General features: G+C 37.9%; 1 protein-coding gene across 1 annotated transcript; it reads right to left on the bottom strand.

The window, feature by feature from the left end:
• Nucleotides 1-3,434: 3,434 nt before the first annotated feature.
• LOC121137984 (vomeronasal type-2 receptor 116-like) lies at nucleotides 3,435-16,219 on the bottom strand. The gene is made up of 6 exons (XM_040740840.1): nucleotides 16,101-16,219; nucleotides 9,928-10,219; nucleotides 8,778-9,581; nucleotides 7,519-7,746; nucleotides 6,287-6,410; nucleotides 3,435-4,363 (listed from the first exon to the last, which is right to left on the bottom strand). The coding sequence occupies exons 1-6, from the start codon at nucleotides 16,217-16,219 to the stop codon at nucleotides 3,435-3,437; spliced, it is 2,496 nt and encodes an 831-aa protein (XP_040596774.1).
• Between the last annotated feature and the right edge of the window lie 3,183 nt (nucleotides 16,220-19,402).

Below are 19,402 nucleotides of genomic sequence, written 5' to 3'. Positions count from 1 at the left end.
ATTGCTGCAAAGGACTTGGGAATGTTGTCTTCTCGAATAATGTGGAAAATACCATAACTTTAGATGGCAAAAGCTATAGTACACTATGAACACAGCTCAGATCTTTATTTCTGTAAGACCTGGATTACAGGATGCTCAATGATAAGGTATACAGTTGAGGTCAAGTTCATAAGATTTCATTGATAGTCTCCAAGAAAAATTAGGCTAGGAGTCATTTATGTAATATTTTCATTCAAAAACTTTCTTATGTTTCACATGTCCTGCAATGCTGAATTAGGACAAATAATAAAGGAATGGCTGATTTATTGGACAAAATATTAATTCTATTTGATTGTTATTACAAATGAATCATTCAGGCATTTAATAAGACAGAGCAATAATTTGGTTAAAAAGAATTTCAAACACTGTGGTTTGTAGAGGAATACAGCTCTATATAATTTCAGATGGCAGCCAAGTACTGAACAGAGGCAGGGATTTTTAGGATTATCAGAATATAAAAGAAAGCTTTTGCTCTACACTGGGACCATAGAAATGTACTCTATTCATTCAAAACACTATTCAGCACATCTTCTGTTAATGGAAGGAGTATGCAAAGGGATTCCTATTTGCAGAAAGCAGCTCTATACAGATCTTGCTGCAACTGTTTTCCAAGCATGGCGTTGTGATATTCTCACTACTTTTTCTGAAGAATTAGGTTTATTTTTGTTTTGTCCCAATGTGTTATATTTCTACGTGGCTGATATATTCCAAGAAAGTGTGATAACATCCTAATTGACAATAGCACAAATTACAACCCACAAATAAGTGAACTCTGCGTGGGAGCCTTCTGGTACAGCTGTTTTTCACTATATGGAAAAACAAAGTTTATTCCATGAATGATAAAAGATCTTCAAGAGACAGGACAAGGGTTAAAGACATGCCCATTGTTTTGACCAAAAGCAGAGATGTGTCACTTAGAACATGGGAAATCATTTATGTCTTGACTGGATAATACAGAATAAAGGGGCCTCTCTGTACATCTACAGACTTGTAAGAAAGAGAAAGCCCAGTAGTTTTGCATCACTGCATTTCAGTCTAAAGAATGAAATGTAAACAGATAACTAAAACCATCTATAGCAGAACTCACTGTATTATTAAGAGAAGACCATTCTTCCCTCAAACCTTATGCTTTCACTGCCTGGCTACTTACTAGTGGCACTGCTTAGGGGTGTTGTTAGACCTAGTTTAGGAAATGGGGCACAATGGAAGGACATAGGTCACTATGGTATTCCCAGTGTGTCACCTCTCACTCTAATTCCCCTTGTTTGACAGTGTCAGGGTCCTCAGCCATAAACCAACCCTAGTACTATCCAGGACACATGGTAGAAATACCACCTCTTAAGATATGAAGCAAGTTCTGAGAAACAGTCTAGCAGCTTATATGTCAGTTAAAGATTAAGCCAAGTGAAAATTACCAAGTCACTTGGGCGATAGGCTTGAGCAATAGAGGGTAGATTGTGAAAGATAGAATTGGAACCTGCAGCTAGGTCACCAGGATGGTCGACCCCTCACTCCCCTTTTTGACCTCCCAGCTTCCTCGCAGATGCAGTCAACACCCCACTCCCTCCCCTCCTCATGTCCCACCTACAGCCATATATGTATAAACCCCTTTGGAATGAGTAAAGGCTGTTGGCTCCATAAGAATGCTGTCTTGTCATCCATTCTCTGTACCCCTTTTCACCAATTTTCTCCTAGGTGCCCCTGCTCTTACACTGACTGTCCCTGCCAGATGGGTCACCACAAAGTGAACAACATCTGTTTTCTTTTTTTTTTTTTTTGAAATTTTTTTATTTATTTATTTTTTTTTATTTTCCATTTTAAATTTAGATAAAAAACAAGGTTGCTTCACAAGTCAGTACGAGGTCCCTCTCCCTTTCCCTCCCCTCCTCCCGTGCCCTCCCCCCATCCCCCCCCCGTTATCCCTCATTCCCCCAGGGAGGGTGAGGCCCTCCATGGGGGTGTCCATAGTCTGTCATTTCATATAGGGCAGGGCCTAGACCCTTCCCCAAGAGTTCAGGGTGAGAGTGCACCTCACATTGTTCTATGGGAGTCCAGAGACCGTGTGTATACTTGGGATGGGTACTGATCTGCTGTCCAAGGCTCAATAGATTACATAGGCCTCCTCACTGACACCCAGATTCAGGGGGTCTTGATCAGTCCCATGCTGGATTCCCAGGCTGATGCCTGGGATTCAAGAGTTAACCTTTGTCTGGTCAGCTGTTTCTGGGGGTTCAACCAGCCCAGTCTTAATCCCTTTGATCATCAGTCCTCCCTCTCTGATACTGGCTTTCTTGAGTTCAGCTCAGTACTTAACCAGCCAGTAAATGAAGTTTCTGTTTCCCAGACTCTCTGGCAATAGGATTGTAGGCTGGCACTCCCCAACATCTGTTTTCTTAAGTAATCTGCTTGCAGGATGTTCTGCCCAAGTACACTGGGCCAAGTAACCACAGGTAAGCCCTCTAATACAATGAACCAAAATACATTCTCTTTCTGTTCAATTATTCTATTGACATTTTTACATTGGTAAGAAATCAAATACATTGTGCTTCAATAGCATGTCAGTAATTAGAAGAATATATGAAAAACACTCTATTAAGTCCTAGAGAAAATGAAATTTGACAAATATGAATAATCAAAGCTACACCACCCATCACTTATGCAAATTTAAATTTTTAATAATGTTGGTGAGACATATTGCAGTCTTAAGTGGGCTCTAACAATATTGGTAGCTTCTGAGAATCAGTTTTCAGGAGTAGGCACAGTCTAAGTTACAAGAAGAAGCAGTGTATCCTATCTGTGGTGAAGGAGCATTTGGTGGTGATGTAAGAATGGATAAATCTCACTGGGTGGTGGTGGCGCACGCCTTTAATCCCAGCACTCGGGAGGCAGAAGCAGGCAGATCTCTGTGAGTTCGAGGCCAGACTGGACCGACAGCCTAAAAAACAATACAGAGAAACCCTGTCTTGTAAAACCAAAAAAAAAAAAAGGATAAATCTCAGTGGACTTTAATGAATATAGGAGCATTTTGACAATCTTCTAGGATCCATCTATTGTACCTGAAATGGATAGCATGTAATATTGAAGCAAAGATGTCAGATCTTTAAAGTAGTATTCTAACATATTCCATAATTTCAAATAAGCTACCATGTTTGACTTAGTTCACCTTAATGTACTTATTATACAAATGTCCTCTATAACAAGCCAGAATATTTGTCAAATTAATCTTTCTAATATAGATAAACATGCAAAACATGTTCCAAAATGAGAATGTAATGATGGATTCATTAATAAAAGAAACCAATAATTATAAAACATTACATTGCTTCACTATCTCTGTCAACTGGATTGCTCCTATATTGACAAGAAGTCTTATATATAATTAAGAAAAACATGGACTAAACTGTATAATCAACTTTTACTCTAGAATGTGCTTTGTTCCTGACTTGATGAAGCATATTCCTATGTGGTCTGAACAAAATAATATAGCACTTGGGGACAAAGATGCAACCTAGGAGGCCTGCACTAGAAACCAAGATAGAGAAGACTTCCATGGCAACCACAAGTTTCCCCTTGGTGCTGTGGTAGACAGGAAGGAAGGTGACCCACACACTGAGGAAAATCAACATGCTGAAGGACATGAACTTGGCTTCATTGAATGTGTTGGGCAGGTTCCTGGACAGGTAAGCCATAGTGTAGCTCCCAAGTGCCATGGAGCAGAGGTAACCCAGCACAGAATGGAAGGCAATAGTGGAGCCCTTGTTGCATATAATAATTATGTGTCCATGATTTGAGTAAGCATCTGAGTCAACAAAGGGAGGAGAGGTGCTCAGCCAAATTCCACAGAGCACAAGTTGGATGAGGGTGCAGATGGGAATGATGAAGTTAGGAGCCCTTGATATCATTATCCACCTTATCAGTCTCCCTGGAACTGTGATCCTGAAAGCCAGAACCACAGTAACACTTTTGGCCAAGACTGTGGAAAGAGCCACCGTGAACAGAACTGCAAATGTGCTCTGCTGCAGGATACAGGTGGCTGTGTTGGGGTGGCCAATGTAGACCAAGGGACAGAGGAAACAGAAAGTCAGAGTGATGAGTAGGGTGTAAGTCAGAGCCTGATTGTTTGCCTTGACGATGGGAGTGTGGTGGTACTTCACAAAGACACCAAGAACACCAGCTGTGAGAGCAGAGAAGCTCAGGGCCAAGGAGGTCAGTGCCATCCCCAAAGGGTCTTCATAGGCCAGAAAGGTCACTGTTTTCTGGAGGCAGTGATTCTGCTCAGTGTTTGCATAATGACTTTCTGGACACCTCACACAATGATCCATATCTGCTCAGGAATTGAAATATTGTGAGTCTCTGTTCAGGTTACCCCTTTATCCCAAACCACTTCCCAGCACCAGCCCTCTGGAATTTCCCCACATATCTTTTGTTGTTTCAGGCTCAAGTAAACCAGTGCTCAATACTGAAAACTCCTAAATGCTCTGAAATTAATCATTATAGGTTTTTTATTGTACATATAATAAGCAATGCTATTCTTTTTATTAGGATACTGAAATATATTTTCATCTGAGTAATGATTTGTATTTATTTATTATGCATAAAGTACTGATTTAAATTACATAAATCTAATTGATCATAGTATCTCCTCAATCTGAATTCCCTTATGTGACTTTTCTCTGAGAGTTCAGTACAAGGAGTATGTGTTTTATTTGTTTTCAATGAATGTCCTCAGTCATAAGATCCAAACTAATCTGTTCCCATAATGTTTAATGAATGAATTCTTCAGGGTGCTGATTCTCTTACTGCATTTAGAATGACAGTTATTAGATTTTTCAAACTTGAAAAGTTCACTTTTGTGAAACTGTTTATTCCTTTCTAAGGAGAAATGATCAATTTAACAGATAGATATACGTCTGTAATTTTAGTCTTATTCATTCTTGAAATAATTGAGTGATGCTTAATCACTTTTAAATTTTTAGCTCCTTTTTAATTAAAAAGATGAAAATATCATTGTATTTACAATATTTTCCTTCCATTAAAATATTCAATACTTCTGCAAAATGGATTTTTCAATTTGTTGAAAATTCACATTTAAAGATCTATTGAATTCATCATGTTGCTAGTGCCTACTCTCTTTTACTCCATTATCAGCATTTTATTTGTTATTTCTTCCAGCTCTGCCTTCATGTTACTCTCTCACTCTCAAGGTACTTTGTCTCCTCTAGAGACTGTGTGTTTATTTCTATTGATTCTATCTGAGCATGAATGGCTCATAAGCACAAACTTATAACTTCAATAATAAAAACAATGGGTATATAAGTCATGTTAAATATTTTTAGAAATTGAAAATTATATTTTAAAGATAGTTACATGTTATTCTATAAGCTTTGAAGTATGAGATTCACTGTTTGAAATATTTAGCATTTTTGTTTTAGTTTCTTCTTTGTTACTATATATAATTTGAAGTGCCTCCTTAAACTGCAACAATGCATTGGTTGGTACTGTTGCTTCTAGTTTCCTCCAAGGAATATATTTAACATTTGCATCAAATTAATATGACTCCAATGTAACAAAGTACAAGCACCGTAAGTCTTTGATAGCATGTATAGTATGGCTCAATATGCATATTTTGATTTTACACAAATCAAACTCACCAAAACATTGAAATTCCTCCTCTCCTTAAGAGGAAATATTAACACATCTGAGTGTTCATGAAAGACATTATTTTACTCAAAATACTTCAATTGTTATATGAAGAATCTATTAGATATTAATGTTAAGATTCAGGAATCCTCTTTGAATTTCTCTCCATATTAAACATTGTGTCTAAGCATGCTCATTCCAGTCACTGTTTTCAAGAGTCTCATGCCTACGTCCTATTACTTGGATATGCTTTCAGATAACATTGTTGTGGAATATTAAATGAATATGGGTTACATTTGTTTATGATTTAGAAAATGTGTTTCATGATGTAAAGAGATTAATAGCCAATAAACTGGAAGAAGAATGCATGGCCAGGGAAAATATGTGGAAAAGTAAGTAGATGAGAGATATTGGGAATGAGAATCAAGAATCAAAAGAAGGAAGAAAGGAGGACATCAGTGGTCAGCCACCAAGTAATACAGCAAGTCATGGAGTATGAATTTTAAAAAGGTATATAGAACAGAGAAAGATGAAAACCAAGAGGCATGAGGAAGACATTTCCAAACAGGTGGAGACCCATTTGTCACCCAGTGAGCATGACACTTACCTGTCTCATTGGAAATCTCATTGTGTGGACACTGAGTACAGTGATAGCAACAAGGAGGCCTCCCCTCCTGGGCAGATTTTCTGAATCCAGGAAAACAGCTCTCACTGCACACAGAGCGAGGAAGCTGAGAGTAAAATACATGGTGAAAATCTTCAGGAGTGGACAGTTTAAAACAACAAAAGTGGTATTTTCCATTACTGAACAAAAGGATGCAAATAATATATACATACATATATATATATATATATATAACTTGCATCCCTGTTTTGATGAATAGCTTCTATTTCAATGTATTATATGGTATGAAGTTCACTGTATTCAATCAAATGATCATAAGACAACAAAATATGAACAGGTGTTTAAATATTAGAGGTAGGGAAAAATAAGAAAAATTTAGGTTACTGAGAACATGTCTAAAGAGGCAACTCTAATGCCATGGCAGTCCTATTGTGTACTTCCTGACAGCTGCAGGAAGCAGCTTTGTTTTCAAATGGTGATGTGTAATCTGCATGTTTCAGCTTGTCTGACTCAGAATTACCAAATAAGCTAGTCTTGCTCACTTTCTGTAAAAGATGGTTACATTAAGGCATTAAAGTGAGAAGACATAAATTACAATAGGTAGCACCTTTTTATTGGCAATTGTTGTTTACTGAATGAAAACTAAAAAGGGATGTGGAGAGCAGTGTTCACCAATATCTACTACCTGCCTGAACAAACAACATGATTCAATTCCTCAGACTCTTACCTACATGTTTGCGTGAAACATTATGTGCTGCTAATGCCAAGTATGACCAAGAAAAGACTTTGTTCTTAGGTTAGGTCGGCCTGGATTTTGGTTTGGTTTGGTTTCGTTTAGTTGGGTCCAGTTCTTGCTTTTGTCATATAATTAACTCCATACTCTTATGCACTTCCTGTTGCCTTAAAGCACAATGACTATAAACTTATATTTCTTAATCTGGGAGTCAAATTAATGTTCTTGTCAGGTGGTTTCAGCACATGGATGAAATGTGAATGAATTAATACTGTATTTATAACTGGAAGTAAGAGCCCATAGGAAAAAAGGATTTAAAAATAAACAGTCCCATTAATCAGAATAAGGAAACAAATAATTCCTCAGAAGCCAGTAGTTTTATGTATACAGATGGGCACTGAGTAAGGAATCAAAAGCTATTACATCCACAAATTAATGTTTATTGATTGAGATCAAACCTATTAGATAAGAACCAACCCACCTCTGCAAATCCTGTGGGCCACTGAATCATATGGTCAGACAAAAATATTTCTTGGCCCTCTGGAGCATTCGGAGAAAATGTTCCAATTTTCATCTTTTGTCTGAGACCAAGTGGAAAATTCCAGTGGTTGAGAATATCATAATCTGTATCTAATTTCCTTTGTGGGTCCAGATCCACAGTGTTTCCAGCAGGATTTTTGAAATTCATATTCTTGAGAAAGTGGTTAAGCTAAAAGAAATGCAGAATCTGGTGTTGCTCATTCATAAAATACATACATCTGTTCAATGATATTCATGCCCTCATTTTTTATACTAACCAGAACCTGGAAGCAAACTAGGTGTCCCTCAACCTAAGATGGATAGAGAAACTGTGGTTCATTTACACAATGGAATCTTGAAATTTGCAGGCAAATGGATGACACTAAGAGAAACAATGCTGAGTGAGGTAAACCAGTCACAAAAACATGTACATTAGGAGGGGAGAGGAGGACAAGGGGGAACAGGAAGGTTGAGTTAGCGCATGAATAGAAGAGAGCAGGATTAGAGATACCATAATAGAGGGAGTCATTGTAGGTTTGAGGATAGATCTGGCACTATTGAGATTTCCAGTGATCTACAAAGATGACACCAACTGGCAAACTAAGCAATAGTGGAGAGACTACCTTAAATGCCCTACCCAATAATGAGTTTGATGACTACCTTAAATGTCATCCTAGAGCCTTCATCCAGTGGCTGATGGTAGCAGAGGCAGACAAGCACATATAAATACTGAACTGAACTCCTGGAACCCAGTCACAGAGGATGTGATAAGCAAAGGGGCCAGGACCAGGCTGCAGAAGCACACAGAAACAGATTATCTCAAAAAGGGGGAGTCTAGGGACCCCAGACTTATGACTGAGAGGCCAGAATGGCCTTGACAATCTATGTGGCCTTGTGTAGTAGACCAGTACTTATCCCTGGTGTATAAATGGACTTTGGGAGCCCATTCCACATGAAAGGATGCTATCTCAGCTTTGATAAATGGGTGAGAGCCTAGGCCCTGCAGTGGATTATATGACACACTTTTGATGTCCTCCATGGAGAGCCTCACATTCCCAGGGGAGTTCAGGATGTGGGGTACAGGGATGTGAGAGTTGTTGGGGGCAGGAGAGGGAGAGTGACCTGGGATTGACATATAAAGCAAACTTGTTTCTAATTTAAATAAAATAAAACATTACTTTTTCACCCTGCTATTCTTAAAATAGAAAAGGTGAAAATTACCTCCCATCGGTTAATGTTCATCTCCCCATTTTCTTCTTGGGGATAATTTTGCACTTGCTTGCTGGTCATCTCATGAAGACTGTGAGCCACAGCATATACAGAATTGAATACATTGTAACTCTCTTCACTCATGTCCATTTCCCAGTAATTTCTAGGCAACATATCCAAGGAAACATTGGGTGGACAGTTACCAAGAATTTTACAATCAGGGCCAGAAAAGGAGCAATTGAAGTGTTGTTTCCAAAGATAAGCAAGATAATAATCATCTGGGTATTTGGAAGGGTTGTATGTCTGGATAAACTTCCTAAAATCAGAAAATTCAGCATGCTGATGTGTAAAAATGAGACTCCCGTGTAATGAATCCAACAAGAAAACATCAGCAGTAAAATTCAGATCCCATTGTGACTTCATGACCCAGACTTTCCAATTCATTAAAAAGTATCCTATACAGAAGATTATGCCACTTAAATATTCATTGTCACCATAAATGACAACCACATTTGCAGTTGTTTTCATGATCTGGGGAATAGCTTTGTTTTTATTGAAAAATGAAGCCACATTGCCTGGAATCATTCCTACAAATGCTGTACACACATGGTTCCTGTCCATCTCTCCTCTCAGATCTGAGAGAATCTCAGCCCCATTGTTGTCATCCATGAGAACCAGTCCTACCCATGTCCAGTTGAAATGCAGCATCAAAAGGACAATGCCATGTGGCAGAGATGTGTCCTTGGGTGCTGTCTGGTAGAGAGAAGAGAATTGGTGTCTGTCACTAAGGATAGTGACATATGGCCCAAAATAAACCTGAAGGAAATTTCAAATAGAAACAAGAATGAAAACATTGAAATAGAACACAATCCTAAATCCAAGGCAGCACTTTTGTTTCATAGAGAATAACTTCTGCTCATTGTGCTTTAAACTCCTATGATGATTTGAAATATTTATAGCTAATACCTCACAAGACCAGCACATTCTACCCACCCAATGTAGTTTCAAACTATTCCTATTCTCTATCTTCAGCCAAGTATCTGAGGCTTTATAACCAAATGTCTGATTTATTCTCTTCAATTGATAATGACATATTCTCACTTCTCTACATTTTACTAAACCTGAAATGTCTGCAGTGTAACACAGGTTTCTTGTTTGTCACCTGTGGAAAATTGTAGATATTCAGCAGTCTCCCAATATGTGCAGATGTTGGCCATGATGCTCCTGTAAGTAGAGCAGCAATATTATTCTGCCTTCTACATGTGTAATTGGGAATCATTATACCCATTCCTGTGAGGCAAAGAAAAGGTGCCTCCAGAGTATCCCATCGATTGCTGTTGACATTGTAGATGTCAAATCCTAGAGATGTGTTTGGTAAAATGTGAGTGTTTCTGTTGATTTCCTCAATGGCGAATATGAAGGACACAGAATACTGGTAGGCAATGTTCCTGATTCTGCAGAGAATGATTATCAATATTTATGAATGATACTCATATAACAGTATGATGCAATGGCTGTTTTTTGGGGGGGTTATTACGAGACAGGGTTTCTCTGTATTGTTTTGGAGGCTATCGGTCCAGCCCGGCCTCGAACTCACAGAGATCCACCTGCCTCTGCCTCCCGCGTGCTGGGATTAAAGGCGTGCACCACCACCGCCCGGCTTTGCAATGGCTCTTATACCTTCTATGTTATGTATTGACAAACAATAATTTTTTCATCATGCTAATGGTTATAATCTGAATGTCAGGGTATATTGTAAGTGGAGATTTTTACTTACATAAAGGCCTTGAGGGAGTTAAAATTCCTGGACAAGAGAGCTGACTTGAATTTATATAACCCTGGAATCTCCTGGTAAGTAGAAGCACATACAAAACCCCAGATTCTTTGATTATTAAGTGAAATAACCAGAAGATGGAAACTTGCATCCTGAAAGTTTTGCCTGTGCTCTACTATATCACCCCAAAGCCTCCACCCATCATTCCTTCTGTCTGTACACAGATGGAGAGACTGAAGCCTTTGAGTTGTTCTAATTAAGGATTAATGATGCTTATGTTGATGTCTCCCTGAGTTGCATATGGCAAACCTAAAGCAACATTAAGTTCTGCACCTGGGAGGGGTTTAAATATCTCCCTCCCAAGCAAAGATCTTTGAAAAATCTTTCATCTCCCCCATGTCCTTCTCCATTCTGAGAACCGTACAAGGAAGAGAACAATGACTGAGTAATCTTCCAGTGGATTAACAGCCTATAGTCATGACTTGAGATTTGGGGGGTTTTGTGTGCTCAATACTGTGTTTTCTCTCATCTGCTTTCCTCATTCTCCATGCTTCCACTATGTTCCTAACTCCTTAGCAGAATGTATTACACAACAGCCTTGAATGACCTGATGGTGGATATGAATATTTTACCCTGCAGGTGAGTTCAACTTTAGCAGAAAAGAAAACCTAGTTTATTGCACACACATGGTTTATACCATCATCATCTTAACTAAATGAGAAAATTTTTCCCAAAGGATGTCATAAGGGCCACAGTAAATTCTGTCTACATGGGCGATGTTAATTAGCACTCCAGGTTTCTCACTTCTTTTTTTGATTTTCTGAGACAGGGTTTCTCTCTATTTTTTGGAGACTGTACTGGAACTCACTCTATGGATCGGGGTGGCCTCGAATTCACAGACATCCGCCTGCCTCTGCGTCTCAAGTGCTGGGATTAATGGTGTGTGCCACTAAAGCCTGTCTACAGGTTTCTCTCTCTTAAATTGTTGCTAATGTACCCAGTCAGATTCCTTACTGGTAACTCACATACAACACAAGGGTATATTTTTGGAATTAGCCACATTAATCCCATGTCCTTTTAAACCAGATGCATGAAGTAAATAAAACTTAATAAAACTTAGAATGATGATCTTGAGTACTATTTACTACATATTTGAAAGGTTATGTTTAGGCACTGAATTCAATTTACCATACAAATAGGAATTTCTTCTACTCTCAAAGTATAATTTTAAATCTCTGTACCCTCTTCCATTAGCTGAACAGGAACTCCTTTGTCATAAGGACCAGGGAGAGAAGAAGACTCATGAACCACCACAGGACTATCCATATCTGTTCAACTTAACTGCTGATCTAATTGGATGACTTGGAATATAGGCCCAGTAAGTATGATCAGTTCCTGTGTTCTACATAGATACCACCTATAACATAGCAAAGTACAAGGTTGTAACATTCTAAGGTATCTGAGAAACTTAAGTAAGTGCCTCTCATTCCTCACACAAATGCTATGCTGGCCATAGCTGGGTGGATTGGCTGTCTGCTCCAAATGCCTTCCCTTTCTTATCTTCTGAGAGGCATCTCAGCAGCATAAACATCCAAGAGATCTTCTTTCTCATGACAGATTTGTAAAGGGAAGCCTTCTTGTCAGCCTGGTTCCAGAGCCGCATCAGTCCCAAATGAACACACAGGAGGCTATATTAATTATGAAGCTGTTGGCCTTGCTTGTTTCTTACTGCCTAGCTCTGTCTTAAGTATTTAACCCATAATTGTTAATCTAAGTATTTCTCTTACCAGAGCAAAGTTTCCGGGCTTCTTATCCCTATGGCAGATACATCTTGACTTCCTGTGTTTCTCCTTCTCAGAGTCCTCCTCAACTCCTAGTCACTCCTATCTTGCTTTCCTATTGGCCAACAGTGCTTTATTGATATATGCACAGGACTTTCCCTATCACAGATTTTTATCAGTTTTGATGGTGTCCATAACCTTTTATCTCCTGTGGAAACATAAGCATAACATTGGCCCCATCTTAACACTTTCCATTCTTTAAACAGGCTGACATAATTGAACAGTTTTTTCCATAACCAAGTGTTTTCAACCAACTCATGTCCCTGTTTTATTAGTGTTTAAAAGTTTTGAAGTTGGTTGACCATTATGTAGGTTATCCTTAGTGGTCCTCATATCCCTCTTCTGTTTGACAAGCATCTCCTTTAGACTATGATTACATCTTTAATAAGGCTTTCATATCTCTATTTGCCCTTCAGACCCTCTATATTTAACTCATTTTACATTCTGTTTTTCCTGAGATAAGATACCAATGCCCAGTTTTGAGTAGAGACTTATTGTATAGGCCAGTTAGGATTTTAAGAGTTTTGAGACATTACAGATACATCGGTTTTGGTGTCTGGAAGAACTGAAATGTCAATGTCATTTGTTTGGAGTTTTATCTATGGCCTTTGTTCATTAGCAAAAATCTGTCAAAATATTTTCTTTCTGGTATTCCTCAAACCCCTTTCATACATATTGGAGCTGCTTTCCCTTCTTATTATGGGAGTAATATTTGAGCAAATACAATCAACAGCTTCTATTGCATATTCCTTTCCCTATAGTCATGTCATCTATAAAGGCATTAAAGACAATTTTATAGAATTTAAAGAACAATCTCAATTTCCAAACCTATCTCAGTTCCCTCTTCCTCCAGTCTTCGCACTCCCTCCAGTATCTCCTCACCCCACATCCCATTCACTCCTCAGAGAGTGGTAACTTTAGAGAGTGTTATGGAATATTTTTTTTTAATTATAAACATGGTCCTTTAGATAGAGACCAAGTGTCTTGTTAATGTAACTTGCTAATTATTAACGGTGTGGAACAATTTACTTATATTTTATTTAATGGATAAGTAAATTTTATATAATCTATCTGTAATTAGTTATTTTTATGAGCTTTTTTCTTAGTAAACATAATATCTAATAACCTTACAATCGATTTTATTTCAGGTGTTACAACTTTATAGAATTTTTAAAAAGCAACTTAAAGAGCAGAGCCATATTCTGAGAAATGATAAACAGATAAGATCATAACAAATAATACAGCTCAAAATCAGTAATTTTGTTGTCTGGTTCATTTACTTTGAAAATTAAATACTCATTTAAATATCAGTTTCACAATGAAAAGAGCATGATATCCTCTATTATTCATTGAGTGACTAATATATATGGAAATTCTTGTAGTTGCATTATAAAAATGACAGTTGAACTTGTCCTATCAACTGTATCTTCAAAAAATATGAAAAATGATGGGGGTACATAAGTAGAGAAATTGACTGTTTTTAATCTGTCACAGGGAATATTACTATTCATTCACAAAATTATTTTAAAATATACCTGATCAGAAAATTAGTGATTCTGCTAATATGTATAAACCAGCATTAATCTGAAAGGGTACATTTTTTATATATACTGTATTGCAAAAATAATATATTAATATTGATGTGTTCTGGGCCACTAAGGTAAATGGATGAAAAAAAAAAACAAAAGAAAATAAAAGACTCCAACTAAGTGAGGAAGGTTATATGAGGTTACCTGATCAGAATCCCAGACCCATGAGTATCTGCAACAGCAGTGGCAGCTACTCATTTAACTCAGAGCCATAGGATGTTCTCTCGCTATTGAATCCTGGAGCACAGAAGTGACAATTAATTCTAACTATCTAAAGGCAGTTATTGTCTTCTAAAGGCCCCATTTTTACTTTGTATGAAAACTTGTTGTGCTATAACTATGTATAAAGACTTAATGTGCTAAGTAATATCTTTAACTATGGGAACACTAATAAGACTTGTAGTCTCAGGGCTTCCATGCCCCCTAGCTGGATTTCTGGATATAATGGACCTTCATGTACTTGAATTTAATGTTGTTATGCTCCTTGATGTCTTGGGGTCCTCTCTGAGTGGCCACAACAAATTCATTAAAATAAAAATATATGAGTATATATAAAAATGTATATAGGGGTATAGATATATGATGTTTAGTTATCTTTTAAATTGTGATCTAACAAATATAAAACAGCTTAGAGATTAAGAAAAAAATATTGTAATGAATATACTCCTGGCCACACATTTCATGTCCTTTCTTATGATTATCAGAAAGAACATGTATAAAAGGGTAAAAGACAAAATAAACTCATGTTCCACGTATAGACTCATAGGTACCTTTCTGTAAATGAATGTTTGTCACCATACTTCCTATGTCTATTACAGACTATGTATTATATCCTACATAATCTATCAACTTTTCCTCTCTGATCATTTGCTGTGCTGAGCACTTGTCACCTCACCCCTGTTTCAACACAAAGACAATCATATCACAAGGACCTAATTTCATCGTCACTTCTGCTTGTCTGTGTGCCGACTCTCTACTTGAACGTTGCTTCTGCATTTCCATTTTCCAGCTTTGTGTTAAAATTTAGTATAAACAATTTTTCCCAGTCTCAGGTCTCATGTATCTTACATCTACAGAAAATTTTGCATCTAATAATAGAGATCTTGCATCCTTCACAAGAAAGTCTATGTAGGCATTTCTCGACAGTTGAGTATAAGACATTTTACTAACTTAAGTGCGATAAGCACCACTAACCTCTACTATAAAAGGCACAAAACTAGGATACTACATTGAAAATTCACAATCAACATCTATGTGAGCTCTAGATAATATCCATACCATTTTATTTTTCAAGACAAGTTTTCTCTGTGGCATAGGAGGCTGTCCAGTAACTAGCTCTTGTACACCAGGCTGGTCTCAAACTCACAGATTTCCACCTGCCTCTGCCTCCCAGGTGCTGGGATTAAAGGAGTGTGCCACCAATGCCCAGCATATCTATACCAGTTTTAATAATTAGAAAGACATAAATGAAGTGGAGCAAATGGTGCAAAATTGACAGAATCTAAAAGGTTTTTAATCAAAATTTTACCTGAAAATTGCAAATCATTTTGAAGCATTTTAAGTAGAAGATCTCCCAACTCCAGATTCTCACATTCTGACCTGCTAAACAACAGCAGAGAGCACTGGCATTACCTATCACCCCACGATCATCACATATGGACTCTGTAGTCACTGTGATAACTGGCAACATTTCTCCTGGAGGGTGAAATCTACACATTGAAAATGGCCCAAAACAACAAGCCAAATTGCAAGATATTCCATCTGCAAAGAAAACCATGTAAATACCCCAACCAAGGACAGCTGAAGGCACTGAAAAGGAATGCAGAGATTGAGAATATCAAATGTTTAACATGGATTAAAACACTTTATTTTCTTTGAGAGGGGAGAAAAAGGAACAGGAAGACACACCTGAGAAAGAAGTTTCTGAGTACTTGAGAGGGCTTGCTAGGGTGGGAAATAAAATTAAATTTATGACAATCCAAACTTGCTTGAGTTCAATGAAATTTGAATAACGAAAACTAATAAAATTTGAAACCACTTACCTTTTTTGAGTTTGTCGTATGAAACTCATAAAAGTAAGTGCCCTGTCCTCATGAGAAATATAAAATGGAACAAGTGCAGCAATCACTACATTTCCATCACTATATGACATGACTTTCTTCTGTTTGAATAGCATTGAGAATCATTAAAGTTGTAAAAAGGAACAATATTCTGCAGGAACCAGAAAAGAAAAATCCAAGAGAACATCATAAAAAGAACTATCTATCACAGTTGAAGTATCGGACATATAGATCGCTGTGTGTTCAGCAGCTACATATAGAGTTGATTTGTTTGTGAACACAAGGAGTTGTAATATTGTTGGTGACTGAAGTCATCATTCTAATGACTATTCCTTTGACAAGCCTCATCTATACTCCATGTAGAATTTTTGAAAATTTTTCTCCCTGAGACTTCACATTTGAAACCCTGCATTCAAGATCAAAACAAGCTTCAAAAGGTATTTGGGATCTTCTTGAACCACAGGCACCATGATTTCATCTAAGAGAATAGACAGGAAGACCCCAGGGATGACTCATTTTAAATTGACTTGCTTCGAGCTCTCTACTGCAAAAATTAAACAAGACCTTGAATTAGGATGATGCAAGGAACTTACAAGGTAGGATGCCAAGGGAGATGAATGGAAAAACATCCTGAAATTGTTCCAACAAGAATGCCAGAGTGACAAACCGTGGGAAGCTCTGTTCATTAAAATTGATTATCACCTATGCCAATATAGCTTGGGAATGACCTGAAGGAGTCTGAAAACAATTTTGTGCAAATCTTGCTTGTCTGTACAGCAATATTTTTTTCATGTCACCATGTAATCCAAAAGAAATATTTTCTTTCTACATCCTAGGAAACTGGTAGGATAATTGATGAATTCCAAATGATGAGAGGAGGGTTCTTGTTTGCTTTTTGATCTCTGACCTACTGGGCTATTGTTTGTACTTTTCAAACTGAAATAGTCAATTCACTGTAAAATCATGATCTCTCCTATATCCAGATACTGAGATTTGAGGCACTATTTATTCTTTCATAAATGTAAAGTATTGAAAACTCCCCTTCCGTTTTCCTCAAATAAAATAAACAAGCACTTGTATACTCTACTCATACTTTCCCATAGGTTTAATTTTACTAGTTTACCTACCCGTAGTCACTAAGTTGAATATATCAGCTAGTTTCTGACCTAATGACTACCACACATGCCAAATATACATCTACTTTGTACAAATGAAAAACTTTTGAGTACAACATTTCTATTTTATGACTGTCAGTGGGGCCTGGAATTCCTTTGTCTTGGTAAAGGTAGTAAGTGATTCAATGCTTTTTTTTTGATGTTTCTCTTAACCATCTGGTCTTCCCAATATGGGGACAGCTGACCCTCACTCACCAAATCATGGCCACCACCCTTGCCAAATCTCTCCACTCAGCTTCCTGTAGCCAGTAATTGCATCACAGCTCTCAAAAAAGACACCAGCTCCTCTTCAGAGACAAGCCTGAAACTGGCACCAGGAAGGGCTCTGTATGTCTTCTGACTGACAGGTTTCCTGGAGGCATTGATTGGCTAGTGAGGCCTGAGTGACAAGAGAAATTACCATAGGGTTACAGTGTCCTTAAAGACACAGCACAATGATTACTGACCTTGACTTTTATCCTAGACAAAGATGTTTTCTAGATCAGCAGAGATCTGCATTTAAATACCACTGGACCCTGGCTCCAACAGCAGACCCTGCTACCATCCTGTACACTCTTCTTCTTCCAGGACAAAATGTGCCTCCCTAGCTTGCACAGCCCACTATCCAATGTGGGTGGAGTGATTATTTCCTGTCCCACAGTGGAAGGGTGTCCAGAATATTAACAACTAAAGAGAGATTTCAAGGCCCTAAAGACAATGTGTATTCTGTAGTTCACTCTGAGGTCAGATGAACTGAAGGTACTTTATTCCTGGTTGTCACACAGAATACAGACAACCAGGGAAGAAAAGCAGGACCTTAATCTCAAACAAGAACCTAGGTCTTTCTCCAATCACAAGGCTAGATGATGGTTCCATTGCTTTAGGAGCATGAAATGCAGAGCAAACTCTGGGCAAATGAATAATAATAAAGTGTTAGCTTTCATTTATATTTCTAAATGACTCTTATTTTATGTGCAATGGTGCTTTGATGGCATGTATGTCTATATGCAGGTGTCTGATCACCTGGAATTGGAGTCACAGACAGTTGTAACCTGCCATGTGGGTTCTGGGACTTCAACCCAGGTTCTCTGGAAGTGAAGCCAGTGCTCTTAACAAGTGAGCCATCTCACTAGCCCCGAAATTGTAGTCTTCATGGAAATTTGGAAACTTAGAGAGTAATGGAGCCAGGCGGTGATGGCACACGCCTTTAATCCCAGCACTCGGGAGGCAGGGGCAGGCATATTTCTGTGAGCTTGAGGCCAGGCTGGACCAACAGCCTCCAAAACAATACAGATAAACCCTGTGTCATAAAAACCAAAAGAGAGATAGAGATAGAGAGAGAGAGAGAGAGAGAGAGAGAGAGAGAGAGAGAGAGAGAGAGAGAGAGAGAGAGAGAGAGAGAGAGTAATGGAAACAGGGAGAATAGCACATCATTCTTCAGTGAGCAGATAAGAAGAAAACAGCTACATTATTCTAGGTTCTCTACATGAACAGGACTGGTAGAAAGAGTCTTGCCATGTGTGTAATCAGTGGATTTATCAGAATGGAGATTGTCTCACAAGATGTGGTCCACATAGTTCAATAAGGGCTGCCTGCTATTGGAAATTTAAATGGTCCAGTATTTGTTTAGTTCATCATGCTGGATGTCTCACTGGTCTTCATTATACACCAAAATCCTTTAAAGAAGTCTCCTCGAATGCTAGTAATGGTAGCTAGAGGGAGAGCAAGCAGGCAAAGAGAGATTCCTTCAACATGTTCATGTATGTCTGCTGCTACCAGAAAGTATGATCCAGATTAAAGTGGATTTCATTTCTTCTTTGATTGCTTTTGCTGTTTTCAAGACAGTGTTTGTCTGTGTAGCACTGTAACTCATTTTGTAAACCAGGCTGGATGTCAAACTTAGAAAATCCATTTGCATCAGTTGGGGTGCTGGGGTTAAAAGTATGTACTGCTATGTATCAGCTGAAAGTGACTCATTAATTTACATTATCCAGATTAAATGATAGGTCTTTAAATTCAACACCTTTAAGAAAAATCCTTCACAGGTGAGACAACTGCTTGGGTTTTAGTTAATTCCAAAGGGAGTCAATTGAGTTACCAAAACAGTCATTAATACTGGCAAGATAGAAGAAAGGAGAAACAGGCCTTGCATTCAGGAAACAAGGAGAGCATGGAAGTTATCAAAACCAATGCTTTTACTAAATAAAGGAAGCATGAGA

The sequence above is a fragment of the Mesocricetus auratus genome, unplaced genomic scaffold (assembly GCF_017639785.1).
Source record: "Mesocricetus auratus isolate SY011 unplaced genomic scaffold, BCM_Maur_2.0 contig_3192_pilon_subseq_1:21554_obj, whole genome shotgun sequence".
Lineage (NCBI taxonomy): Eukaryota > Metazoa > Chordata > Mammalia > Rodentia > Cricetidae > Mesocricetus > Mesocricetus auratus.
The sequence above is the reverse complement of the archived record's forward strand: the minus strand, read 5'-3'. Positions and strand labels throughout refer to the sequence as shown.

What these genes read in the sequence shown, in the direction of transcription:
- LOC121137984 (XM_040740840.1), bottom strand. Translation starts at nt 16,219, where the DNA reads ATGATGTTCTCTTGGATTTTTCTTTTCTGGTTCCTGCAGAATATTGTT. An exon ending in TGTCATATAGTGATGGAAAT is followed by an intron (nt 10,220 to 16,100) that starts GTAGTGATTGCT and finishes CATTCTCTGCAG; the next exon opens with AATCAGGAACATTGCCTACC. An exon ending in TGAGATTTCCAATGAGACAG is followed by an intron (nt 4,364 to 6,286) that starts GTAAGTGTCATG and finishes ATTCCTGAGCAG; the next exon opens with ATATGGATCATTGTGTGAGG.